General features: G+C 44.1%; 1 protein-coding gene and 1 long non-coding RNA gene across 3 annotated transcripts; one reads left to right on the top strand and one right to left on the bottom strand.

Annotated features, from left to right (window-relative positions):
- Positions 1-10,525: 10,525 nt before the first annotated feature.
- Positions 10,526-18,409, top strand: LOC135379091 (uncharacterized). Of its 2 annotated transcripts, none has more exons than XR_010418708.1 (3): positions 10,526-10,766; positions 11,519-11,685; positions 18,344-18,409. It is a non-coding gene; the product is annotated as an uncharacterized LOC135379091 (long non-coding RNA). The 2 variants fall into 2 exon arrangements; XR_010418707.1 differs by lacking the exon at positions 18,344-18,409 and adding an exon at positions 15,474-15,576.
- Positions 11,717-26,372, bottom strand: LOC135379090 (NGFI-A-binding protein 1-like). Its single transcript, XM_064612342.1, has 5 exons — positions 26,326-26,372; positions 22,189-22,388; positions 19,613-19,714; positions 18,319-18,456; positions 11,717-13,202 (listed from the first exon to the last, which is right to left on the bottom strand). The coding sequence occupies exons 3-5, from the start codon at positions 19,707-19,709 to the stop codon at positions 13,135-13,137; spliced, it is 303 nt and encodes a 100-aa protein (XP_064468412.1). The 5' UTR covers positions 19,710-19,714; positions 22,189-22,388; positions 26,326-26,372; the 3' UTR covers positions 11,717-13,134.
- Between the last annotated feature and the right edge of the window lie 1,592 nt (positions 26,373-27,964).

Raw genomic sequence — 27,964 nt, 5'->3', positions numbered from 1 at the left:
CATTATCTTTCACCGCGCACTTGTTCACCGTCCACTTAAGCGTCGCCGTGCCGTGTGCAAATGTGGACTTCGGGTTAAAACGGACAGGCGAGTCTGTCCATCTGCCGGGGTTCACGTGATCATGTCCTCCATTACCTAGACTCCTCTTCGTGCGCGGACGTATGGGAGAGATCAGATCGCTGGATGACTCTCAGAGGAGGTAATTTCCGAACATTTCTCGTGTCTACAGAGGAGGAAAGAGTAAAAACAACGGCGACTCCTCTAGGCGAGTGACGGACGGTTTTTACTTCCGTTTCGCGGAATATTTAATAATTTATCGTTCTATTTTTTTCTCAGATGTTTGCCACGGACACAGTGTTGCCGTTTAAACTGTGACGTTGCAGCTCCGCACTTTAAAGGATACGTTAATGTTCGGCGTAATTGCGCACTCTACTTGGTCTAGTTTCTTTTCCTAAAACTTATTATATTGTATTAATTAATCAATTGACGTTTCTTATTCAATAAACGACTTTTAAAGATTGTGACTCCTCCTTGCAGTTAAGCCAGAATGACGTAATCTGGGCACTCCAATGCGACCGCAGCGCAGTTGCGTCCGGGGTCTGCTTCGCGCTCGCAATACCACGTTCGCACGCCGACTTTCGCTTACCAGTGTGAGTAATGACGCGACCATGCTCCGTGGAAAACAGTGTTACTCTCGCGGCTGTGCAAACACGTACCGCGCAAACGAGAAACGGAATTCCACGAACGGATCTCAGACCTTTCCGGGACCTGCCGACGCCGTCCATCACTCTCACCCGACGATAGGACGCCAATATATATATGTGCCGCTCCTTCATTGGCCTTGTTCGCGCCAAAGGGCGCTCACTGACTGGCCTTGCCGAAGTGACGTTTCCAGAAAGGGTATTCCGGAGTGCTCTCAGCATCAGTCATCTGCTCTTGCCATGCATTACGTCGAATTGCGCAGAAAGAACTCCACCAATCCCCGTAGCACTTTCGGCGCCATTGTCGGTGATGATCGAGGGGTAAAATCGCAATGCAGTTTCGCAATCGAACGCGATGGATCCGATGGTTATACTCGCGCGTATCATGTTGACTCACTGTTGCCGCCTACGTTCAGGGCTACCGAATAAGTACAATGAGTTACGTCATTGGGATTAATTACCTTCGGAATAATCTTCCTTTTCCATGACACTCGAAATAGATGCGTCAGTGACTGTAATTTAATAACATAATAGCTGCAATAGCTGTCGTGGCGCTCCATGGTCAAAGTTGGCTTTGCGCCATTAAAATCCTAATCATCATCATCATCATAATAGCTCCAATAGGCGGAGAGTTTTCAATGTGCCGAAGGTGTCGTGGCACAACTGTGGTCACCACAACAGGTGGAGTTACCGACTGGTGACATGGTATCTCGATGGCAACCGGGACGTTGGCATCTTGTCAACAGTAGAACCAAGGATTCATCAGAAACAAACCCCATCCCATTGTAACCACCGGACCGAACCGGTTATACTCATTTGCTCCTCTGAACGTTTATATCTTTTGCGTTTTATGCTTTGGCTGATGATACCTCCGTGATGGTAGGTAAGCGCTCTTTTTGTCTGCATTTGCCTTGTGGTCGACTATTCTATCGTATTCCTCTGTACTGCAAACCTCGTTCACTGTAAATTAGTAGCTGGATCCGTCAACCTCTCGGTTCTGTGTGTCTATCTTTGCTGTTTTAGGTAGCATATTACTATGAAGCAAAATCTATGTTCAGAAATGTGGCTGGAGTTTTCCATAGGTTTTACTCAACTTGTTGGTTCCTGTTCGGAGCCACCCCTTCCACATCGCTACGCCCATGCAGTCGTGACCACACTCACGAGGCAATTTCAAAGTAGTTTCCTCAGAATATCTTTCATAGTGCCTGTTGTAGTGTCTGAACCGGTATGCGCGTATCGGAGCTGAAAAGTTCTCGTGTCACCGGTATGGAAACTGGAGCAGAAAGCTTCGGTTTGGTACGTTGGCTGCCAGTGCAATGCCGCGAGCATCATAAGCAGTGTAGAACATGCAGTATGCATACTTCTTCTTTCGTATATTTACGCGCTATCTACATCCGCTCAGCTGACGAGATCTCGGTATGGTACAGCTCTCAAGTGCCGGCACTGCAATGGCTGAGCTGCAAATGTCATTGTGGCTTCTTCTTTCATTTAACGTTTCAAATAACATTATTGTTCCCACCCGGATCACCACAAATTCAGCGACTCTTCTAGATGTTATACTAACAAATACAATCACCAAAGTGAACGTAGCAGGCACAATATCCACGGGCATTAGTGACCACTTGCCAGTGTTCGCTCTGTGTACGCAAACACTTAATAAGAGAACAAAAACAGAAAGCATAATCTCTCAACCCATTACGGAACAATCCCTCGAGTCATGTCGACGTGAAGTTACTTCGGAAGATTGGACATCGGTATTTAATGAAAGTGATCCAAATTGTTGTTATGGCTTGTTTATTAACAAGTTTATAAACATATATAAAAAACACTTTCCGTTCGTTAAGAAATGTTTTTCTAAGAAAAATAGGAAGCCGTGGGTAACATCAACACTTTGCAAAATGATAAAAGAGAAAAATCGAATGTTTGTAGCCTTCCTGAAAACACGGGAGAGTAAACAAATGGAAGAATTCAGAAGATTTCGAAATAAGGTGACATCCGCCTTAAGAAAGGCTAAAATGCAGTATTATTTAAAAATGTTTGATGAAGCTTCCACAAGAAGCGATGAAATATGGAAAAATTTAAACGACATCTTAAATAGAAAACCTCGTCAAAGACCAGTTGGTAGTATTGAAAAAAATGGCATTGTATTTTCTGGTAAGGAGTTGGCAACAGAGTTTAACGATTTCTTTGTGAATATAGCCCCTGAACTCCCGAAACCTGGTGCTAAAGATTTTTTGAGAAAGCATGTTAACGACACGATTTTCTTGTATCCGACAGATGTCTACGAAATAATTAGCAATTATCTGCTGTTTAATAATACGAAAAGTTGCGATATCTCTGGACTTCAAATAACACCTATTAAGCATGTCATCGACATAATCGCCCCTCCTCTTGCTCACATTTATAACTCGTCATTAAACTCGCACTCTCTGCACTCGCCTTACAAAATTTTTAAGCAAACACAACGTTATCATTAATGAACAGTTTGGCTTTCAAAAAAATAAGTTGAAGCTGAAACGGCATTACTGAAACAAAAAGAGATACTATTGCAAAATCTTGAGGAAAAGCGACTAACATTAGGGGACTTCATAGATTTCCGGAAGGCATTCGATTGCATAAATCATAACATATTAATTGATAAATTGAAGTGGTATGGAATTCCGGGCACTGCATCAAAGCTTCTAAAATCTTACCTGTCGTCCAGAAAGCAAGCCGTAATTCTTAACAATATTTCATCTGACCTCGGATATGTAAAATCAGGAGTGCCTCAAGGTAGCATATTAGGACCTCTGCTCTTTAACATTTATATAAATGATATTGTTAATGTGTCCTCTGCAGTAAACAGGTCAGTCAAATTAGATTTTATAATATATGCCGACGACACCACACTTCTTTTTTCTGCATTTTCGATAACGGAAATAGAAAGGTTTGCAAACTACGTAATGCAAAAACTACAGGTATGGTCGGACTGTAACTCTTTAAGTGTTAACACAGATAAAACCAAAATGATGTTGTTTCGACCACGGAACAAGACTGTTCTTACAGATATTAATATCTATTTCGCGAATAGAAAGCTCCAATTAGTACCCTCCTTTAAAAGCCTAGACGTTGTTTTCTCAGAGTGTCTAAACTGGAATATACATATTAGGGATGTTGCAAAAAAACTAGTTGCCATAAATGGTATGTTAGGTACCGATATTTCTTGCCGGAAAAGGTAAAATTACAAGTTTACAATGCATTGTTCGTCTCGAAATATAGTTACTCCTTTCTTATATGGGGCACGACTACACTAGGTAATATAGAGATGTTATTCAGTTTGCAAACGAGAGCACTTAGGGTTATTGCTGGAACTCGCCGTTTCTCCCAGATTCCAGATTTATTTAGATACTACAACAATATCCCTATACAGAAGTTCCTACATTACAGACTTGCACTGACATACTCTGTGAGCACTCGGCAAGACAACACAGCGTTTTTGCAACTTTGTAACATTCAAAAACGCCCCTCTCCTTATCAGTTTCGTGCCGAACAGTTTTATACACGGCGATGTCGAACAAATTATGGCAAACAATCATTGCAATATCTGCTACCTACTGTTCTTAATAAATACATTCGTATCTTTTCCGATTTCCTGCTAATGTCTAAAAATAGACTTGTTTCCTTTTTCCTAGATATGGAATAGTGTGCCCGTTTTTTGTGCGTTTGTTCTTGATATGTATAACATTTTGTTTGTTAGCATGTGACTGCTGCTGTACGTTGTTATGGGAGCGGGATCTCTGTCAAGCCTAATGGCTTTTTATCCCGACTTCCATCCGCAAAGGAGAAATAAACTGAAACTGAAACTGAAATCGACCAAGGACCGCCGATGACATATTTTGATTTCAGCGAAAAAAAATATATGTTCGAAACGACATCGAGTGAAGACGAAAGCAGGATCCCGGAGCTTCCTACGATCAGCCAGTCCATTTATGGAGAGGGGGTAGGGTGGCGCCGTCTTCGCGACGTGATTTTTTCTCGCGCCTTTGCAGCCTCACTGATGCTATGTCATTCGCGTCACAGACCTCATCGCGAGCACACGTAAAGTCTGGGCACTCTAGTATACCTGTACGGTGTGAAAACACTGTCACTTTAAAGGGTCGCTGAAGAAAAAATGCCAAAGTGAGAAGATATGACAAAAATTTCACATATTTTAGCGCTCATAGCTCCAGGACGGCAGGTCAGATATCCGTAAATGAAGTATGCTTTTAATGTGCAATCTTTCTTCTATCGTTCAGTATATGGAAAACCATTCTAACTCGTTTGGTTGCCTAAAGAGATGTCAGTGAAATTAGGCGACATCCGAAAATTGCAGATGTTTGGTATGACATACCCCCAGCCACTGCAATACTTATTCCTATACTTTTGCGGTTACTGAAAGGCGAACGTATCCCCTAAATCCAGCTGCAAAAATATGTTGCACTATTTTAGTAGGGTGTAGGCATTTTTTCTGTGCCCATGTCTCGCCGTTGCAGCTCTGGACTCCGACTCCACTTCCGAGTGGCACGCCGTTGCGCGTGTCCCACTTCACCGGGCCTCCGGTCTCCCTAATGCTGCACTGATTTCCTCCGCTGGCACTTATTTGTGGACATGTCCACGTCTGCATTCTTATTTACGTGCAAACCTTTGAGATGCCGTTGCGAGACGAACAGATGACGTCTGTCTATTATGCCGCAGTGACTGAGAGTGGAGTACTGACTGACAATTTGTAGCTGAGTATAGCAACAACTTTTGAAACAGTTTTGCTAATGCTGCACAGGGTGTGCGCTAACAAAAATGTACAGGGAAGTGATATACCAGGTGGCTCATTGCTGGAGGTGCTGTCTTTATTGCAGCCGCAAGAAGAAGTAACAAAAAACTGTCATTAGATTAACTTACATTACATTAACTTGCCTAAAGCATTAACTTACATTACATATGTAGCATATGCATCCCCTGAGCCCCGATATTATTTGGTTAATTATGCAGGATTCCTCAATAAGAGGAAGGTTGCACCAAGCCAGACCAGGCGAACCCTTGTCGGTAGAATGCGCCCTTCATTATTTTTTATTAATATATGTCACAAATAGACGTCACGGTAAGATTTCCATCGCAGAAAGGCATGGTACCTATGCAATGTAGGCTGATAGTTTTTGTCACCTCTTTTTGCGGCTGTAATGAAGACGGCACCTCCAGCAAACAGCCACTGGGAGAGCTTTCCAGTACAGAATTTAATTAAAAAAATTAACACCTTGTGCGGTATTAACAAAAGTTGTTGCTATACTCGGCTACTCCTGTCAGTACTCCACTGTCAGTTTCTGCGGCATAATAGACAGACGCCATCTGTCGGTCTCGCAACGGCATATAAAATGGTTGCTCCTAATTAAGAACGCCGAAGTGGACATGTCCACAAACAAGTGCCTGCAGCGGGAATCAATGCAACATCAGGAAGATCGAAGACAAGTGCAATTCAAAACGCGCGATGGTGTGCCACATCCAAAGTGGAGTCGCAGTGCAAGTCCACAACGGCGAAACCTGGGCACAGAGAAGAATTCGCTGCGTTCACACTACTAACATAGTGCAACATATTTTTGCAGCTGGATTTAGGGGATACGTTGGCCTTTATGTAACCGCAAAATTATTGGAATAACTACTGCAGCAGCTGAAGTATGCCCATTTACCGCTGAGTCGCCGCTGACTTTTTTTTTGTTCGATGCGATAGGTCCACAACATCCGTGTCAACAATAATGAACACGAGTAAATTCGGCACACGCTTTGCATTGGTGGTCTAAAAAAGCGACGGTTACTTGCCATCCTTTTTTTTTTTGCTTTTTAAAAGCTGACAACATAAATATTCAGTTAGATGACATTCACACCAGGGAGTGTCAAAAATCAAGTCAGAAGAAATCCCATTCATTATCTCAAAATAAAGTAGTTGTTTTTGAATCCATGACCCCGAAACTAACATGTTGTGTAAAGAAATCAACACATTGAACGGATCAGTAGAAATAGTTACACGCAGGAAAAAAAAAACTAAAAAAGAAAACTGCCCTTGGGAATACCTTAATGTCTGTTCTGTGCCTCCGACAATGCATGCAGGCACACCGTGAACCCTAGAAAAAATATTTTTTTTCTCTCTGTCTCTCCGCTGTGCATACCCGCAGTATGGGGCATGTTATTACGAGTGTCATCAATCTTCATAGGTGGCATGTGCGTCATACATGAATGTATTCTTAGAACGCTCAAGAGGAGGCGATAACCCTCGAGAGGTTTGTTTTCTGATGCCTCCAGCATTCATATCGTCCTATCAGTTGCTTTTGCGCCAGCAGTCTCGATTACACCAATAGCTGTCATCAGGAACGTCTCTTTGCGCCCGTGCGAGTTTACTGCTTAGACTATTAAAAATATTGTTTCCGCAGAAGGAAAAATGTGCCCCGAAAGGCAACACGGATTCAAAGGGATGACGCAGTAGGAGTGTTGAGCCACCGCGAATCAAAGATCCCTGTCACTCGGCAAAGTGAACGGAGTTTCCAGAGATTAACATTCACACTGAATATCCCTGCCACACGGGAACACATGTTGACACTTTACGAAAAGAAATGGTGTGCACTTAACTAATCAGCTTGAGGAACACATTCGTTTTTACTTTCACAGGAACTGAATACTCTCGATGGCAGAGTGACAGAAAAAGAAGAAGAAGAAAGGGGACGGGCGGCGTCAAATGGTTTCAACAACAACAACAATTTTATTTGAAGCCGTCACATCGCCTCTGACCACGCGATGAGGCAAAAATGTGATGTAGCATTCAAGCCAAGGTCACGCTTGTTTACGCACAGAATAGCAGTTCTACTTTGCGAACAGAGCGCAAGTAGCATAAGCATCTGTGCGCAAGTCTGTGCTTTGCGCACGTCGATCGTGTTTCGTTGGACAGCCTCTTGGATACAACGCAGTGTGAAAAATGTCCATTGTTTAAGGCGCGTTGAAGACTATTTTTTAATTCTTCGCAAGTGTGTTACGTAGTACTTCACTATCACGTTGAACCTACCCACCAGTGAGGGGGCCAAAACACTGGTCCCCGTGGCGGCCTCTTTGAAATTTATTATGTAAAGTACGGAGAGCTGACACGTAATAGCTAATGGTGTACGTCATACCATGGGAGGGTGTTCAAATTACCTTTGGGGTCAATGTTTGCAGGGGTTAACCCGTCGGACTCCTTTTTTGAATATGTAATTTGAACGGAATATTTTAATATAATGTCATTTTGAATATAATACGTCATCCAACAACATTGAAGGAATGGTATTGCGGCTCGTAAGTGGTGTGTAAGGGATATTGGTACTCAGCCAATATACATTCTGCGCCGTCGTTCTGGAATCATCATCAATACGCGTTCAGTACCCAAGTGATATGCTTTGAGTGGTCTTCACGTGACGCCTCCGTATATTTTTACCGTCTTATCAGTTGTTTATGGGACAGCGGGCGACCCAATGTGACCTCTTTTTTTTACTGAACATACCATGAAACGTAGAGTCACTTAACGAAATCGACAAACTGTTTAACAGCAGGACAATTACAGCATATGTTTGTCCAACCACCACCTGATACCGGAAGGAATGGAGCAGTGAGATTTTTCTCCACCGCCAACCTGCTACTACCTGCTGCGTAGATCACTAAGGATGGAAGGTGAACTACGCGGACGCACAGCGATACCAGCCATTATCGCGAAGATTAGCATTAATAAGGAAAACTCCGGTGAAATAAATAATAGATGGTACAAGAAGGTGTGGATATGGGGTTTCCCAGAGGCCCTTGGTGAGAATTCTGCTGCATATCCACGAAATGAGGAGAACAGAATGCTGAAGTAACGCCAATGATAGGGAAGAAGCGCATTGTATGCGGTCGTGATCTATAAATAATATTATAGTAACGCAGCATAATCGTAATACTACGATCCGTCTATAGGCATAGGGAGCCGAAGGGGTAGAGGTTCACGGAAAGACAGCTCTTTCGGAAGGTGTTATATTGGTACTATTGCCTGTAATGTTGATTAAAAGCAATTCCAATTTTGTAATAAATATGAAGGAGGTAACGTTGATAATATACGTGCGGGGATTAGAATCTCAACTCTCTTCCGACGTCCACTCCTATAGCCGCAGTTGAGCTGAGGATCTGTCGGCTCCCGAAGGAGTCTGGGGCAACGCCTGTGTGAAATACGCTTATATCAGAGACCGACCAGCATTACCTTTCACCGCGCACTTTTTCCCCGTTCAAGTAAGCGTCGCCGTGCCGTGTACAAATGTGGACTTCGGACTAAAACGGACAAGCGAGTCGGTCCATCTGCCGGGGTTCACGTGACCATGTCTTCCATTTCCTGGACTCCTCTGCGCGGGCGAACGTATGGGAGAGATCAGATCGCTGGATGACTCTCAGAGGAGGTAATTTCCGGCAGAACATTTCTCGTGTCTACAAAGGAGGAAAGTGTAAGAAGAAAGGCGACTTCTCTAGGCGAGTGACGGACTGTTTTTACTTCGGTTTCGTGAAATATTTAATAATTCATCGTTCTATTTTTTTATGAGAGGTGTGCCACGGACACAACGTTGCCGTTTAAACTGTGACGTTGCAGCTCCGCACTTTAAAGGGACTATCGCATCCGGAAAATGCTCTATGAAACTGATACGCTAACGTTCTGTATAATTTCACACTCTGCTTGGCCATGTTTCTTTTCGGAAAACTTAGTATTATTATTATTAATTCATAAATTAATATTACTTATTAAATAAACGACTTTTAAAGATTGTGACTCCTCGTTGCAGCTGAGCCAGAACGGCAAGAAATCTAGCCGTCTACATGAGCTAAACTTTCTTCCGTTCTGTTTCTTTTCTGTCTCTTTATTTTTTCTTAGCAAAGTTTGAAGCAGTGCTCACTCTGCCCCGGAATTTTCCCCAAAGCGGACAGTAACCTACGGCGAATGAGATCACGCCCGGACTTGACCTTCTAGAATCTTCCCGAATCTGACTCACTGACAAACGACTGTGGCGTGCCCGTACTGATTATGACATCATGTACCAAACCTATTTAACTAATGTCTAACCAGCTACGCATCTTCTGTCCTGACGAAGACAGTGCCACTGTCGAAACGTCGACCCTTTGCCCATTTTACTTTTTAGCGTCTCTCCTATGTAAGAAACTAGTGCTTGTAACTTCCCTAAAATGTGTTTCCGCGTCTTTTTTTGAACTTCTGTAAAACGTCGTGTCCGTTTGATAGTCCTTTTACCTCATCCTATATAAATATATATTATAAGTAAAAACAAAAAAAATTTCAAAACGTAAAAACAAGCTTCCCTATCGTTCCCTATAAAATCTTCCTAATTAACAAACACGGGCAAAGCATTCGTGCAGTACTGTCGCGTGTTCTTATGCTGTTATAATTCTAACGCTTCAACAAGGGCAGACGGGGAACAAGAAAATACTGAAAGCGTTGCCAGCACCGGGTTCAATGCCAGCCATGAAGCTGGTTACTCCTTATTGGAACGACCTTGCTTTTCTTCATTTCTTTCTGCATAAACAAAAAAAAAAAAACACTTGTCCGTATGTTCTCCATCCGTGCGCAGATCATATGCACTTTGATGGAAGAATACCCGGAACCGATAAAATGAAGGTTTAGTTGAAGTATGAACTGTTAAGAGCATTCACGCTTAACGAGCAGTTTAACGTGCAGAGAAAAAAGCCGTTTCCCCTGCGCACGGCAGAAGACCTTTCTAATTAAGAAACACGAACGAAGCATCCGTGCGCTTTGATAACCTGTTTACGTCTTTACAACTGGTCATATTTAATGGCCTAAGATAATCACGACTCGTTCATGACATGGGTAACAAGCGTTCATCGGACGCCATTTTGAGATACACTGTACCAAATACAAGCCTGCTCTGTGAGCGACGCTCATTTTGGGCTATTCAAAATCAACTGAAGTCATGGAGTTCTTCCTGCTGAGGATGTTTTTCATTCTGATTTGCGACCTGGACCGTGCATTTAAAGGAGTCTCAGCGCTCGGTAGGTGGCCGTTTTATCAAATTATCACAAAGGTGCCATGTGTGTCTTTCTTTCTCGCGCACCTCTCATCTGTCCTTATCATGCCTGCCTAGCGCAGACTGGCACTACATTCTAAGAAAAAAAGAGGACTTTTACTCCTTTTGCGGAGTAAATGCATTGCCACAAGAAATAGTCCCTTTCAGGAGTAAATGCGCGGGAGTAAATGAATGTCACAGAGTTGAGACTGCATTTCACGCGCTATTGTAAGAGTACCAGGTACATAATTCGTGTGCACGCACGAATATACTTTGAAGCGAGCCGTCAACCGTGATATATCGAGGGATATAAAACCTTGCACCATACATAGAGCATAAAATTTGCGAAGAAAGATGCGCTAACTGTTTCTTACAATGTATGGCTGGAAGATTGTTACTTTGGCTGATTTATAAAGCCTTCTGCCGTTCAAATTGACCAGGGGCACATATTTACGTAGACTGTTGCATTCAGGAGACCATTGGCGAAGTTCAGTGACAATTTGTAGTCCCGGGGAGCATATATCGGGACTAAATGTCAGGTTAGGGGACTAAAATGGGGAGTAATTGCTGTCCAGGGGAATAGAAGCCGCAATTACTCCCCGTTTTACTTCTTCTTTTTTTTCTTAGAGTGTAGATTAAAAAATGTATCGGCGTCACTAAGGCTGAAAGCAAAGTTCTCCAGCACGTCGTGACACCATATGAGTAGGACCCTCTAATGGCTCTTTTATGCTGTTTCAGACTTTGTTCCCGTTCAAGACACGAATCCCCACAGCACAATGCACCTTTGGCGTCCAATTAGCGTCTTCTTCGTTGGTGACGAACAGTTCCGGACACTACAAGACACAGTCGTAATGCCAGACAACGTCACGGAGTTTTATCTATACTCACAGAGCATGCTAAATATCGTACGTACCAAGAACTGTATGCACGTTTTCCCTTCATATAGTACTTCGTTTAATTTATTTTTAAGTGCTCTGCCTAAGAACATGGTACAGATTCCTACTAATATGATGCAAAAATCACGACATCATGCCCAATGAATTGAAACAACACCTAAAATATCCTGCGGGGAGCAACAAGAGGGCATTGGACATTACTCCAAACCCTGTCTCATCCCTCAAGCCACGCATCCGGAGTTCCCACGGAAAATATATTGGCTGTGGCCTGGACTGTCACCACGCAATCAAATTTACACCACCAAAAATGAGTACACGGTTCCATATGGCGCACTGACAAACGTGTACACAATGCGACACAATTTCAGTAGACGTAGGTGGATGATCCTTGACAGTACATTTTGCGTGGTGGAGCAACGGAAAGCACGACTATAGGCTGCCATGGTTCTCGAATCATGGGCATCGGAGCACGCAAATGCGTTCACTTTCTTTTAAGTTATGCACTGTATTTCTCGGTGTGCCTTACGTGGCCCAGTGTAATGAGGCACGCTTTGTCGGACGCAGCGTACGAACCCATCACGTCTGCATCTTCCGCGGCAATGGCGGCGTATCAGCGACAAGCAGCTGTACACTTGCGTGAACCCTAAGCGCCACACCGCTTTTCAATTTTCATTTTCAGTTTCTGTTTATTTTTCCTTAACGGAGGGAGGAGGGGCAAAAACTAAGTGAGGCTTGACAGAGGCTCCTCCATCAACTTTTTTACGTTGTGCAGCCATTATAGGAATGACACACTGGCATTCTTTTGATACTATGTGTATGCAAGTGCTGAAGAACAATATATGAAACAGCCTAATTAGGATACAACAGCAACAATTGCATAGGTAGTGACAAGTTTGGTAACTATTATGTACACACACACACACACACACAATCATAATGCTTTCTACAAAATAACGACAACAGTAGAAATATTAGTTATATATCAAGAGGAATTTAGAAAGTTCCCTTTTGGTGATCAGAACTGGGTTAACGTTTTGTTCAGTATAGTGGTTAAGTAATGACGATGTGGTGTATCTTAGTGATTGTCTGCCGTAATTTGTCCGGCAAAAGGGATAGCTTTGTGTACCTAAACCCCGTAACTCCAAAAGGGAGAAGCGACCGCTGAAAAAGTACGGTTACTCTAACGAAAGGCTGACAATCACGTATAAGAAAAACAACTATAATGCAGACAAACTACCTGCTGTACATACCTCGTCAAATAACATGCCAATGGGACCAGAGTCCTTTAGATGCAATGAACGTCCATCTGCTGCTGGAAGCACACTTGCAAAGACGTGAACACTAAACTGACGATGCATTAGTTCGCAATTCACAGCTGGCAATAAAATCGTATAAGTCCTTCATAAGCGCACAGGAAACGCTTTGGAGGAGTGATGGGCCTGTCTTCATTCTCTTGTCTCATTTAGCCTGCTCTGTACATGCTGCCGTAGCCGTCTCTCTCGTGGATGTTCCTGAACCACATGTGCCTGAAATGTAATAAGGCCACATCAGTCAGTTACGAGAACGTCGGAGGAAAGGTCTTCCGCGCGCTGGTTTCGAAACGCCATCGTCGGAAGCAACAATCACCGTCGGGGGGGGGGGGGGGGGGGCGCAACCAGCTTAACGGTCAGTGTTGTCTCAGGACAGAATCCGCCGATATTTCGAACAGAGACTGCTCTTCTTCTGGGCACCGTCCTCATAATTGGCATGGTATTTAAATGGTTAGATGTGACATGTTTAAAGGTTCATGCGAATTGTGGGTCAACAGCCCGGAGGGAAGAAAGGGTCCGTACGGGCTTCTACGGCCGGAGTGAATGGCCGCTTTGTTAGAGTGTGGAGGGGATTATGTGAACGAAGTGATCTAGGCTGCTTACCGGTTACAGAAATATGGGAGGTTCACAAACACATGGGCGAAACGGGACAACAGGCAAGAATTGGCAAACATAGCGAAAGATAAGGAGGTTACCGGTTACGTGGGGAAAATTCCAGAAGGAGCAAAGTTTTTTATTAATATTTGTAATACAAAGTTGTGGCATGCAATAAAGAAAGCAGAAGCAGCGGTCATGCAGAACATAACAGTTGATAATGGAGATAAAAGGGAAAAGCATATTTTATTTGTGAAGTGTTTCTTGGGTGCCTTGTGATTTGTTGATAACAGACGGGTGAAGACCACTCAACTTGTATATGAGATAAGACTCCCTATCACGTCTGTCACGTGTGGGTCTAAATTCTGGAATATATAGTTTAATGTTGCCAAAATTGTGACCAGGAACGTTAAAGTGTTCGGCGACTGCTTCGGAGAGTTTGTTGGACGTGTCCGTTCTGTGTCCGGTGTGGCGGTTGTTCATTTGATGGCCGGGTTCATGAATGTATTGCATACATTCATGAACCCGGTCATGAACCATACATACATTCATGAATGTATTGCATTCATGGGTTCATTGGGTTCATGAATGTATTGCATACATTCATGAACCCGGAGCAATCGCCGCATTCAATGCAGTGTATGACATTGGAGCCTGTGCATGTGAATGCGTGGTTAACAGGGTGGGTGTAATTGCTCGCAGTGCTTTTGATGGAGTTAGCGTGTTGAACGTGCTTGCATGTTTTGCAGCGCGGGAGTTTGCAGGGTCGTGTACCGGAACACGATCCTGCAACCTCCCGCGCTGCAAAACATGCAAGCACGTTCAACACGCTAACTCTATCAAAGGCACTGCGATCAATTAGACCCACCCCGTTAACCACGCATTCAAATGCTTCCAAATGCTCATATGCACTGAAAGGCGGGTGACCACAAAGGCCGTGTTTTCCTATCCCGCGTATGGAACAAGGCCGTACGATGACAAAGGTGGAATGAATGGAGACTACCAAGACCGCTTAATATGTCAGTTTTAAGTCCACGTAATGGCTTGGTCCTGCTTGTATGTAGCCAGAACCAATAGCCTTATTTCCATAAATATTAAGAGAGCCTAGGACAAAAGACTTAATTATTGCTCGGGAGGAACTCAGGTCCCATGGGTGTTGCAACAAAGAACGTGACCCCATCCGAACATATGTCCGAAGCCACTTACAACGCAGAAACTAGAATGCGGTATTTAGGTAGGGGTCATATTACATAAATATGCCTACAGTGAACATTTACTGATTACGCTTTTTTTAGCCTTGGTCTTTGCAAGTTGGCTACTCAATGCCTAGTAACCCGGTAATCCTTGACTTCAAATTCAGTCACTGCACTGGTTGACTGCAAACTCAGAACGCCTGACATCTCCCGTGGTTGAGCGCAGGATATTCTTGATCGATCAGGTCCATTGCGCTGAAGCTCATTTTAGCACCAGCAACTGTAACTGAGCAGTTACAGTTGCTGGTGCTGAGATTAGCCACAGTGCTGTGGTCGGAAAACAGAATCCTGATGCAAATGCAAGAATTCGAATATATCTCCTGGAGGCTTTCTTGTATGTGTACGTTAAACAATGTTTGGCGTGTCTTTCTTTGACGTCCTCTCTTTTTGTCAATGATATACAACGATATTCCATTATGAGTTCATTGGTATGAAAGCCCAGCATCTTTATTTCAAAACTGCTTCAAGCTGTTAGCGTTTTACAAACAACTTTTACCACTCCACGAGTTCGTCAGGCCGCGACTAAACAGAAGATATGGCCTGATCAGTGAGAATAAGAAAGAACTGCGATTTTAATTTTCGTTCTGCAGGAAGACCGTTCTTACTCTTATTTTATTGTTGTTCTTGTTGTTGCTTTTAGGAGCCCTCTCCCCCTTTTCCTTGAGGGGCCTCCATTGGTCGGATGGAACAGAGGGATATGCTCAATATCGTTCGAAAAGAAAAAGAAGTCAAAGTATCACAGACAAATAAGAAATTACTTATATCATTGTGGTTTCGTGCCGTATTACTTAATATAGTATATATACTTGAGGCTGGCTCTACCTGGCTGCCCGAGTAGACATATATGTAGAGCAACAAAGTATAGTAATAGTTTAACGTCAGTAGGAGGAGACGAATTCAGCATACTCATCTTCGAACATTTAGAAGCGATAACGTTCACTTGTTTATTGTATGAAAGCGTTCCCTAAAATAGGCCCAAAACAATTTATTCACTTTATAAAGTGAGCTGAAGCGTAGACGTCGTACATATGGTTCTTCAAAGCTGAACAAGGTGGAGAACTTGACTAGAGATTGCGACGCACAGGAAAGGGGACAACACACACGGTTCTAAGAACATGTTGAGACCCAACAAACAAGTGTAAGAAAAAATGGTCCCGGAAAATAGGGTGCCTGATTCTATGGGCGGAAAGCAATGGGCCCGTAGAAACGGAGCACTCCACCTCGCAGCTGAGGATGAAGCCTGCTTAGTGGCTGGTAATTTAAAAACGTAATGTTTGGAGCTCGGGCCCCCGATTGGACGGCAAAAGACTACGTAGCCTGTGATATATGTGGGGTGGAGAGAGGCACTCTAGTTACACATCTTTGAAAGCAGTTATATGGGTCACTGAGCCAGCACCAGCCAAACAGGGCCCGCTTGCACGAAACAAACTTAGTGTAATACGTTACGAGTTTCCCACTTAGTGTAGGGCCGGAGCCATAAGTGGCTTGCACGTAACTTTTACAACACTAAAGTGGTGGCGCTAGCTCTGCGCAATTTAGGACGCTTGCCCAGGGGCCTTGGAGCACCCTAAACTACCGCACTAAAGCTTAGGACTAACATGTCAGTCGCTATGAACCGTGTAGCGAAGATTCGTCGTCGGCATCAACTGTATCTCGCAATACAGTACGCATTTTCCTCGCAATACTAACAACGTCTAATTTTTTTTTATGCTGTGGGTTTCGTACGTTTTGTGCTTTTCGTTAGCGACATCTCTCAAAATGATCGCCGCGCGAGGTGCCTTTCACCGGCACTGCCGGTGGCGATAATTTCCCAATCATCGAGCAATTCGAGACATATTTTGGGCCACAGGCTTTATTTTATTTAACGAAAGTAGGCAACAAGTGACCTAACGCGTTCTTGCAGCTACAATGATATTACAATACCTTATTTTGGTTCTACAAACTGTTTACGTGCGACGGCAGAAGCAGACGACAATCCAAACATGCCGTGACGCACGACTTCCTGGGATGAACTCCGGAAGTCCTCTTTCTACCAATGAGAGCCTCCGAAAACTGCTACTGCTCGTAGCCACGATCCACTTTAGAACACTTTAGGGTGGCCGTCGAAGTGTTCCTGCAAGTCACTTAACTGCAACCCTAAACTTAGTGCACTAACGCGTTAGTGCAACACTTGCCAAGTGTTACACTAAGGAAAGTTTCGTGCAAGCGGGCCCTGAATAATGTTTGTGTACTACGACCGGCGTTCTTTCATGGGGTACCATTATTTGTGAAATGTTTTATAACCTGTTTATGGATCTCGTAAGTATCAGCAACAGCCACGATGAGAGAGACCACTACATAACTAATTTTCTAACATGCTCGTAAGAGATCACACCATCATACAAAATCGAATAGTTGTTGTTGTCGTTTTCAAGTAATATTACCAACACTGCTGATAGCAGCTGAGGATGCAAGAAAATTGGTGGCAAAATAAAGAAATTCAGCTACTGTTATGGCTTCGGTCACGTTCACAGTGTCACGTGGCAATTTGATGACTGTGACTCAAATCACACGGCAGATACTACACCAATTCTTCACCTCCCAAGCGACACGAAATAGTGCAGAGAGACGTTGTGTCAGAAGAAGAAGAAACAACAAAAATTGGTAGGTTCGCGGTAGTTCATAACTAAAATCGCTGAGACCCCAGTGCCAGGTAGCTAAAATGAAATGTTTCTTGGTTCCTCGTACAAAACTGTGAAAATGGTTGTTGGTTGTCAGTCAGTGGTATGTGGTCGTGTCGTTTTATTTTAGCTCCCCGGCACTCGGCCTTTTAACGTTTTTAACTAAACTGTTCCACCAGTGGTTTCCTTTTCTAAATTGTAGATGAATGCTACATGGTATGTCTTATCACGTGCATCATGTTCTAAATAGAAACCCAACATTAACAAGGCACAAGGCTTGGTGCAATGGCAGAACACCTCAAGCTAAGTTTGGTGTGAGTTGTAGTGCGACACTCTAAAAACAGAACTTCACCATATAGGACGCTGTGCACCAACCATTGCAAAGAATGATAGGCGTATCACTTCCGATTCGAAGAGACACGGGGCATACGGTTTTTGTGGAGATTTTCATATATCCAATTGGTGGCCATGGTTGGTTCACAGCGTGCTATGCGGCGAAGTTCTGTTTTTAGAGTGCACCGGTGGCACTTCTTTCGGACCTTCCCGTCATCTGCCCACACGATCAATGGCTGTGATCGGAACTGTCCTCCTTCGGAACAATGTGGAAATTACGAAAAGGAAATCAGAAAAATGAGAGTGGGAAGCTGACTATACATACTACAAATCACCTTGTTAACTGCTTAGCAGGAGAATCCTTAACGAAACTATTGTTGTTATTTTGTAATGCCAATAGGATAACATGAAGTACATATACCATGTGCAAGAAAATGGAGCCCTTTGCCCAAATTTGAGTCTTGCCCAAATTTGCCCAAGTCTATTATTTACCTGTGTGTCCCTTCCACTGCTCCAGTGCTTTCCTGAACCTCTTCACGTGAAGGGGCTTCCTGGTCATCTCTACCAGATCAGCGACTTCTCCAAACGCTTCATCCGTCAAGTCACAAAGCTGCTGCACATTGTCTGCGCCTAAGAGAAATTTCGACACTGAGGTTAAATTCATCTCTGGTTTGATCAACATTGCTTACTCATTGTAAGTCTTGTAGGTGAGGCAAACCGTGGCCCTACCCAGATTTTTAAATGGTAGTGAGAGAAAGGTCTAAATGCCACTAGGGATACATTGGTATAAAAAAAAGCATCTGAATACCTTACTCGCTACTACACCGCAGGTTCTTGTGGAATTATTTTCAGATCCGGATGAACAAAAACTATTTTTGGCTTGCTCCGCAGTGTTATATTCGACGTACAAGTCCATGCTTCGCACGCTACCTAAGACATATTTTGCATGATAATGCACAAAGAGTGCATATTTTGTGTTTTCCCGATGGGCGGGTGAGACAGCCTTCTCCTTTTCATGAAGCTTTTCCTGTTCCCGGAAGGGTTTCGGTCTTCTTTTTCGAAAACGCAGCTGAGAAAGGAATATTTTGGACGTTCGGGCTGGGGTGTGGATTTTATCCGCCAACATTGCTTCTGCATTGCACGAACTGTGTAGATTCAACATTAAAGCAGTGCCAAGATCACGATATCTACAAATGGTTGAGATCTTCTACTAGTGCAGCGCTGTAGGGCCCACATTTGCATGGCGTCAGAGGGTGCTCGCGGTGCATTCCTGGCGATGGGCAGTGGTTTGCCTCTCCAAAATCAGTGGTGAAGAGTCGAACTTTTTCTGCATCGTCCTGGTCACCAAGTGTAGAGTAGGTGGGGATACGCACTCTACGCGAGTTCAACCGGTGCGCCATTGGACACAGGCCTCCGTCATCACCTCTTCATGGCATACTATCCTCACCGCTAGCCTGGGCTCATGAAGAGGAGCTCCACCTCCTCTACAAGTTATTTGAGCTTCTCTAAATTTCAGCAGAACACTCAACGTATTTGGCTACCACACCAGAGGAGAACATGACTGAGCAACTTCTGTGTGCAACCCACAAGTTTTCAGACCCACGGCCTCGCTCGCTTGGCGAGCTGTCACACCTCAACAACGTAAACAAAGCCTCTTATTAGCTGTTCTTCTTAACTTTTGCAACTTCTGTTCTTCTATTCACGGCAGAAGAACATTACACATAACTTCTTAACTCTTACAGAACGAACGAAGCACGCTGGCGCGCGAAGTTCTGGTTTGGCTCACCTATCTCAATGAATTTGTCGTAGTACTCGAGAAGGTCCACGTGTTCAAGGAGTTCATGCAGCTCCCGCTCTGATTTCTTTTGAGGAATGGACGTCATCGCCACTGCAAAGTAAATGAAATTTGAGAGCATGTTGGTGGTACAGTAAAAATACTAGAGTCCATGTGGGTAAAATAATACACAGTCAAGCTTATTGAAATGTCGTCAAGAAAAGGAATAACGAAAGAATGAATCATGAATTCAGGGTTACTGTTTAATAGATGAGCTTTCGGGCAGACTCTGCCCCTCTTCAGACAAAAGCAGCAGTTCAAGCATTGATTATATAAGGTGTGACATCGGTTTCTCTCTTAATGTTTCGTTCCTTCTCTCACCGATTCCACACCTTATATGAGCAATGTTTTAACTACTGCTTTTCTGGGAAGTAGGGCAGGCTTTGCCCGAAAGCTCACGTATTAAACACTTACTCTCACTTTGTGCTTCGTTATTATTCTTCTTGAGGAAAACTTGAAATCGAATTAGGCGCTAATGTATGCGATGCGGGTATTCACAATGGCCAGCAGCAGCGCTAACATGATGATGTGACTCAAAAGGAACATCTTTCACCAGTGAATGACATAGTTCGTATCTCGATCGTTACCAACAGTCATTATCTTCGCTTGACTTACGGATATTGATTAGTCCAATGGTAACATGTCAATACCTAGCAAGTCATCGATCCCCCTTTTTGTCTTTTGCAGCGAGACATACAGTATGTCGCAACCTTTGCCTACGTTTCTTTGCATTTCTTGCTAGCAGTTCTGTATTTTTTTCTGTGCCGGTTGCCTGGTAATTATTCCCATAGAAGCAAGGCTCCTAGGACTGTCTCCAACGATATTTTCCGTTTGCTTGCGACCATCCCGAAGTCACGCTGTCACCGCCACTCAACTCGCGATAACAAGTTTCTGTCACTGTGACAACGCTCTTTAGAGCCACACGTTGGTATCACATGATATCTTTAGGAGCTCCTCAGTTGCTCCGGGAGCGTAATTCGAATACTCTACCTTGTACAACAAATTACGCTGTGTCTAGCTTTACAGGGTGATAGCTGATCGTCTGGCGACCTGCGTTACTACGGCAACAACGAGACGGTCCTCCATTCTGAGCGGTTTCAAATATCCCTGTAGGAAAAGAAGGCAGATAGCTTTTTCATGTGCAATCTTGTCAGCTTGTCCTTTCGAGACGTTTGATTCCTTTGCGTACCCCGTTTTTGTAATTCCACGGCTCGGCTTACTGAGATAATCGATCGTGATACGTAGAACTGCGAGCATTAAGTGCGTGGCATTGTGTCTATCCCTTTCAAAACGAATGAGTTTTCCGATAGATGTGCTTCGCTGAATGGTCATTCGACGAATGACCATGCAAAGTATAAGATGAGACGTCGCCAGTGGCGTGAAAAGAGACATAGTCAAAATGGCGCATCCTGCTGGTCCACCACTTCGGACTCAGAGCTTCGGAACCGTTGTGGTCTCTTTATTATTATTATATTTTTGTTTAATTTCATTACAAAATAGATCGCGTGCTATCTGTACGAAACTGAACATGTTCACCGCCTACAGACTAAATTCGTACACTTAACTGTACGTCAGATATATTTGACAACTAGTTTCTAGAGGAACAGTGAAACTTACGTCGGCGCTTCTTATTACGGCCCAGCGATGACGAACATTTTTGCTGGACGACACTGAGCTGGAAATTACAGCTGCTGCATATGTACCCTTTGTGCGATATGAAATCGTTGATGACTTCATCGGTGAACTCACTTTCATTTCAGAAGGAGACCTGTCCTTTGGATCCTGATTCAGTTCTGTCCATCGCGCTTAGCGTTGTCTTTTCCTATGCATGGACCTTGTATTTACGATAGTGATGCAGTAATATAAATCTGATGCACATGTCATGCATATAACATAGAGAAAACAATTCGCGGGTGCTGACATGCTGCTTTCACCTCAGTTCCATGAAAACCATCACACTTCGAGACACAACGAGTCTCCACAGCTCCGAGCGTCTCCAACGCACGCCACGTTTTTCTCACAATTCAATTCAATCATCAATGAACGCGAAAACGCTACCTTCGAGTAACTGTGCATTGCTTGTATCTAAGTTTAGTAGTATCAAGCCGATTGGTTAACTGCTCTCTCCCCACTCTAAGAAGAAGTGTGCTTCTGTTCATCGTGAGTCACAGGGCCCTGATTTAACACAGTCAGTCTATTGGGAAGGCTCCACGTTGTCAGTGTCCGCAATTTAACGCAGCTTACATCAAGTTCGGCGTCAGCAGGGGAAGGGTACGCTCACGAAAGGTCCATGCATTCTTTCCTTGATATTTAAAAGTACCAGAGAACTGCGCCATATTTACTCCAGCACGAAGAAGGCCGTGGCGTCTCCGCATCGCCACGGCGACGTAGGCTGCCAGAGCATAGCCTATCATTCTCTAAGACCAAAGAAAGGGCGGTCTGATGTACTGAGTAGTGTGGTTTGCAATTACGTGTTCGGAGATCAGAATTACTCAGGACAGATGATGTCGGAAAGAGGGAAATCGTACCAGTGTCAGTTGGTCCCCTTGTGTGAGTTATGACTTGTCTGACACGAGTCTACCATGAATACGAAGGTGTCGCTAAAGTCGGCTGTGTCCTCAGCGATGTGTCCTTGGGTTATCGCCTTCAGTTGAATGGTATCAGGCGATTTGGACTGAGCCTGCCTGGCAGGACTTCCATGTCCTAACGGCGATGTGTTCTGGGTGGCCTGCATAGGAACAGATGTGGAAAAGTGAAACATCCTGTAAACTCGATGTGCAGGCCAGCACCTTGAAGCAACCATCGTGCGCGAAGTACACATTCCCCTAAAACGCAATCGTTCAAATTCTTGTTAATCCAATTTATTAGGAACGCATGATTACTGTATTTCCAACACCCCATGAATTGCATCAGGTGCCGATGCCTTATACGACGCAAGTCGTAGTCTTGGATACATAAGACTCCCTATGTCGCACGCAATGGGTTGCTATTTTTGACTATGGCAGTTACTGAATTCTTCCCCAAAGGGTGCCGTGTGCACGCCGCTAGGTGTCTGTGATGTAGTAAACCACTTCGCTCATTCTTGATGTCATTGTTGTTAAAGCGTTCCCCTAATTCCTCACGGACTTTACACTTTTAAATCGAGTTAAATTGATAACTTACGCGTAAATGGTCGTTTTGAAATGTAAGAAAGGCAATACGCGTTTAGTGTGAGATGTACCCACAGCAGTTTAAGTGCAATAGTTCCTGCGAAAACACGCGATGTTACCAGGGTTATCGGATGTCAGAACAACATCCCCCTGTCCTGATCAAGAAAATGAAACAGTGAAAGAAGTACAGAGTAGACAAAGGAAACGGCGATCAGATACATCAAGTAGTTAAACGCAAAAATGGTCAATATTCGAGCCGCACAAAGCCAAACCTTGGTTTAATATGATGTTAACATTTCACCAAGTACCGCGTTCGTGCTGAAATCATCATTCACTCTACTCAAGCGTTGCTTGACGTTGCAGCGTTGTACCTTTGTTGGGCCTGTAAGTGTGTTGCAACTTGCAAGGGACCTCTATGACTTTTCCCCACTTGAAGTCACAGGTGACTCATCCATGTTTTGGAAAAACATCCAAATGAATTCAGTGCTTGTCCTATATCTTGTATAACATAGTCCTTCTATGTGAAGGGAAGTGCCTCAAGAAAAGAGCCAACGATATTTCGAACAGGAAATGTTCGAAGACAAAGACGGTGTTCTTCTTCTGGGTCACAGACTGTTCTGATTCTCCCACAGGAAGAAGAACAGTCTCTGTTCGAAATATCGGCTGCTCTCTTCCTGAGGCACTTCCCTTGATATTTTGTTACCCTCTCGCTGGATTTCCTACACGTCATAGTCCTTCTATAGCAGTGTTTCCCAAACTGTGAACCCCGAACCCCATGGGAGTCGTTACCGATTCAGCGTGGGGTCGCTAATCGGTGCAGGAACTATAAAGAAGAGGTGTCCAGAGACTCATTTTATTCGTTGGAGAACACTCTGCGCCGAAAAACTAAAATTATTTTGGGGTCACCTCGTTGCTCTGTTAGACCTAAGAGCTCAAGGGGTGCCGTAATTCCCCGCAGGTTTTCCAAATGCGTTACCTATTACCTGGTTATCACGTGATACCTAGCCACCAATGAGGGACGTGTTGCGGAGTTGTAGTAGCGTGGCCTGGAATCGACTCTTTACAGTACGATATTATGGGACACAAATACCACTACAAGCAGCAGAGGGGCTCTTCCGGTGAGGTGTAGCGCCAGCGGTGTAGCTCGACATTCCTAGGTTTCGCTAAAAATGCGCTGTGCAAGTGCGTCTCTACGCATGAGAGGAGGCAGTGAGAGGGAAGAGGGAGGGCGCCGTCGTAGCCAATGGCGCTGTCCGAGTGGAGTAACAGGGAGAGGAGATATTCGCAAAACGCTCGGTTACTTGCAGAGTGTATATAATCGTGCATTCCCTTAGTGGTGCATGCGTAGTGTATCAGCTTTTTTCTTCTTAAGAGCTTCCCTTCTTCAACAGTGCATGGGCCTCGAACTTGACCCAACGATGAAACATTGTTGTCCGATTTGCGCGTCCTTCTGACACAAAGAGACGACATCTCTGTGCTCTCCTTGCTTGCTCTTACCTGGTGCGAAGGGTGGACCTATGTTCCCGAAGCGCATACGGTGGGATAACAAATCTGGCGGCGTGGTGAGAGCTTAAAGGAATGGAGCGCATTTCGGAAAAAAGTCCACGATTAACTTTAGGCAGATTAGTATCCTCGTAGGAGCCCGGGATTGTTTCACGAGGTCAGCTTCACGTAAAGATATGAAGCTGACCTGCATTCATTGTTTAACTGATCGAGCGAGAAGACATCGAGCATTCGTAAAAATATGACACTTTTGAGGTTGTGTTCTCACGTACCCCGGGCGGCATCGTGCCATTTGTAGAACAGGTCCCCAGTTGAACGTATCTACAGTTGAATTTTTTGATAACCGAGAAAATAATCGTCACCGCACCGTGCTGTTCTTCATTTGTTTGTTGACGTCTTTTAGGAGGTAAAACATGATGCCTGTGTGGCTATCTCCTTTTCCATTTTGAAAATTTACCAGTAATGGGGTAGCGTATCGCCTCCGGATGTGCAACTCCCTAGTCATCGTCTTAGAATAAAGTTGTCGCTGATCCGCACTCGAAAGGGTCGTTGCAAGCTTTCCCCATGACTGCCAACCTTTTGGACGGTACTGCCAACGCCGTCTCATCTCTTTTGACCACGGGATGAGGCAAAGATGTGATGTAGCATTCAAGCCAAAGTCATTGCTTGTTTACGCACAGAATAGCAGTTCTACTTTCCGTTTCTCTGTCGCGACGTAGACAAGAGTAGAGCCATCAGACAAGTAGTACATTTTCGCACGATGCTCAATAATCAACTGACAAACCGCGTCTACCGCAACAGTGTTGTGAACCAGGCAATCAAAAACGACGACGACAATGCTAGGATACAGCTGCTGCGAATACTGGCGGTACAACTTGTAGAACAGTAGAAGGTGAACTTCCTTCAATTAGTGATAATGGTACCTTACACGAAAGATGTGAATGCGCTGACTATTTCTTTTCTCGTCTAAGAAAAAAATACACATGCAAACTTGTAATATGTTATGCGACGAGGTGTCTTCCACAAAGGCACATGTTTTTTAACTTCCAAGACAACCTCAAGTATAGAAGAAGCTGCAGCTGAGTATGGTGACGAAATTTTGTTTTCTCGCGTAAGAAAAATGCACCTATAGATTTTCAAAATAAAAAGGAGAGGGTCTCTTTTCACGGGAGAAGGTAAAAAAAAAAAAAAAAAGAAGAAGCGCGTTTTACTTGGCAAACGACTTCAATTAACGAGTGAGTTGCAGCGGAGTGTAGTGACGACTTTTTCTTTTTTATTTTTTCTTTGTTCTAGTTTATCTGCTTAGGGCCTTGTTCGGGATCGCCAAGATTCGGCTGGTGGTTATGCCTGACGCCTTCGTGCGTTCTTATCGTCTTATCAGTTGTTTACTCGACCGCGGGATACGCCAGATGACCTTTCCTAGTGAAGACACCCTTAAACATATATGGGACTTCGTAATCGATTGCGACAAAACCCGATCACGGCAGAATAAAAACAACAACTGTTTCTGCAACCACCTTATGAGACCATAGAATGAAGAGCGAACTGAGACTGCTCTACCACCGCTAATACTTCCTCTTACGTAGGTTACCGACCACGGGAGGAGAAGTACGTCCATGTCTAGCAATAGGAAACGTAGTCGGAGGGATTTGCTTTCGTTATCAAATACTCCTGGAAAATGAATAGGATATTCGAGAAACAGGTGGCAGATTTCGTCGAGATATTTAGCGAGAATGCTGCTTCATATACATCAAATGAGGACAACACAGTACCTAAGGAACACTTATGGGACCTGCACGCATTGTTTACTGCTTATGAGTATCATTATGGCATCATATAGTAGCACTGCCAGCCGTCAATGAGATGTGGGACGATGAAAGGTCGTCACAATCCAAAGCCATTACTGAAAATACGCTGTATCATTCCTGAACAGCAATCATGAGACTGCGCTAATAGGAAAAAAAAAAAAAACATACGAAATGCATACGAGGATAGTTCGCACTCGAATCTCACCTCACTTTGGGTCCTCCATTGCCACTTAGACGAGGCTGAGATCGAGATGAACCGGTCACCTGAAGGAGACTGGAGCGACGCTTACGTGAAACATGCTTATGTGAGATGCAGATAAGCGTTATCATTCACTGTGCACTTGTGCACTGTCCAAGTAAGCGTCGCCTTTTCGTCAGAGAAATGTGGGCGTCAGCTCAGAATGGAGGAATTCAGAACGTGTAATTGTTAAATGAGCAGTGACGCAACATTTGACACTTTTCACTCGTAAAGCTGTTTATCAGGAGTCGCCATGCAATGTTGTGCGTGCGCTGCATTGTCAATGTTCAATCCAATTTATTTACTTACACATTATGGGTAACTGGGTGCAGATGGACGCGAAAAAGACTACAAGTAATGAAGAGACTTGGGAAGCCGTATAAGGATTAAATACAGCTGCTACTTTTATTACATTAATAATGAAGAAGACTAGAAATAGATTTGCAGTTAGTGGTCGACGTTTCGGCATGAGCTTTGCCCTCAACATGACTAAACTTAGAAATAGGTGGTTATATAAAAGGGAAAGGTGGAATATGAGAGGGGAACAGTACACGTGGACCCGCGTTGGCTACGTTGCAGGAGGATAGTTGCTTATAGTCCATTGAGCAGTTGCAGAGGCGTTGGCTGTCTTCCAGTAGAGTTCTCCCTGGTCGCCCGATAAACCTGAAATGGTAAAAAGAAAGACAGCAGAAAGAACTGAAAAGGATTGGGTTGGGGGGGGATGAGTTAAAGCAGCGAACTGTAGACAATATGCAGGAGTCCTCGTTTATCGTGGACTGGAATTTGTGGATTAGGAATGATTCACGCTGTTGTCTGCTGCGGTCTGAGGGGAAACCAGATTGTAAGATGTTCACACTGATGTCCTTGAATTATTGGCCTGTTTCACTGAAATGACGGGACACAGGGAGATTTTTTTTAAACTATTGGATCTCTGATTATTAAAACGAATTCGGAATGATGTTGTAGTTTGGGCAACATATTGTGCTTTGCATGTGTTGCATTCCAATTGATATATTAAGTTGGACGAGATGCATTCGGAAGCACTTTTGACTTTTACTTGGAAGTTGATGTTAGTGCTTCGTACAGTGTCTGCAGTCTGCATTACAGTACACATTTGGCATATTCGTCCTTTGCATGGGTGGCAGCCTTCGGTCGTAGGAGGTAGCTTATTTTATTTTTGCGCTGACTAAGTGGGCCGCGTCAGCACTGCACATATATGCTGTGCTTAGTTCCACAAGTCATATGATACGCCTCTCCTGTCCCCTGAAAGCTTGTCCAGAGCCCTTCAGCGGAATAGAAAGAAAAAGAAGGCACAGGCTAGTTGCTGCGCATAAACCATGACGTTATGGTGGGTGTGCAATGGGTTCGCTGGCCCCGCACAGCCCTGAGCAGCGAACAAAACTTATATAATTTGTTCAGTAAAGATTGCAGTCTTCAACGCGTGCAAAACGCTCTGATCTCTGTTTGGTCTCGTGCTGCTGTTTAAACTGTAGTATCCGACCACCGAAGGTGGTGAGGCAGCCTTGCCCAACGGAACCACTCCAGCACAGAAGTAGTGCTGAGCAGCGAGCAGAACAAGATGAAGAGTGTTTATTCATGATGCCGC

The sequence above is a fragment of the Ornithodoros turicata genome, chromosome 1 (assembly GCF_037126465.1).
Source record: "Ornithodoros turicata isolate Travis chromosome 1, ASM3712646v1, whole genome shotgun sequence".
In the NCBI taxonomy this organism is placed as follows: domain Eukaryota; kingdom Metazoa; phylum Arthropoda; class Arachnida; order Ixodida; family Argasidae; genus Ornithodoros; species Ornithodoros turicata.
The sequence above is the reverse complement of the archived record's forward strand: the minus strand, read 5'-3'. Positions and strand labels throughout refer to the sequence as shown.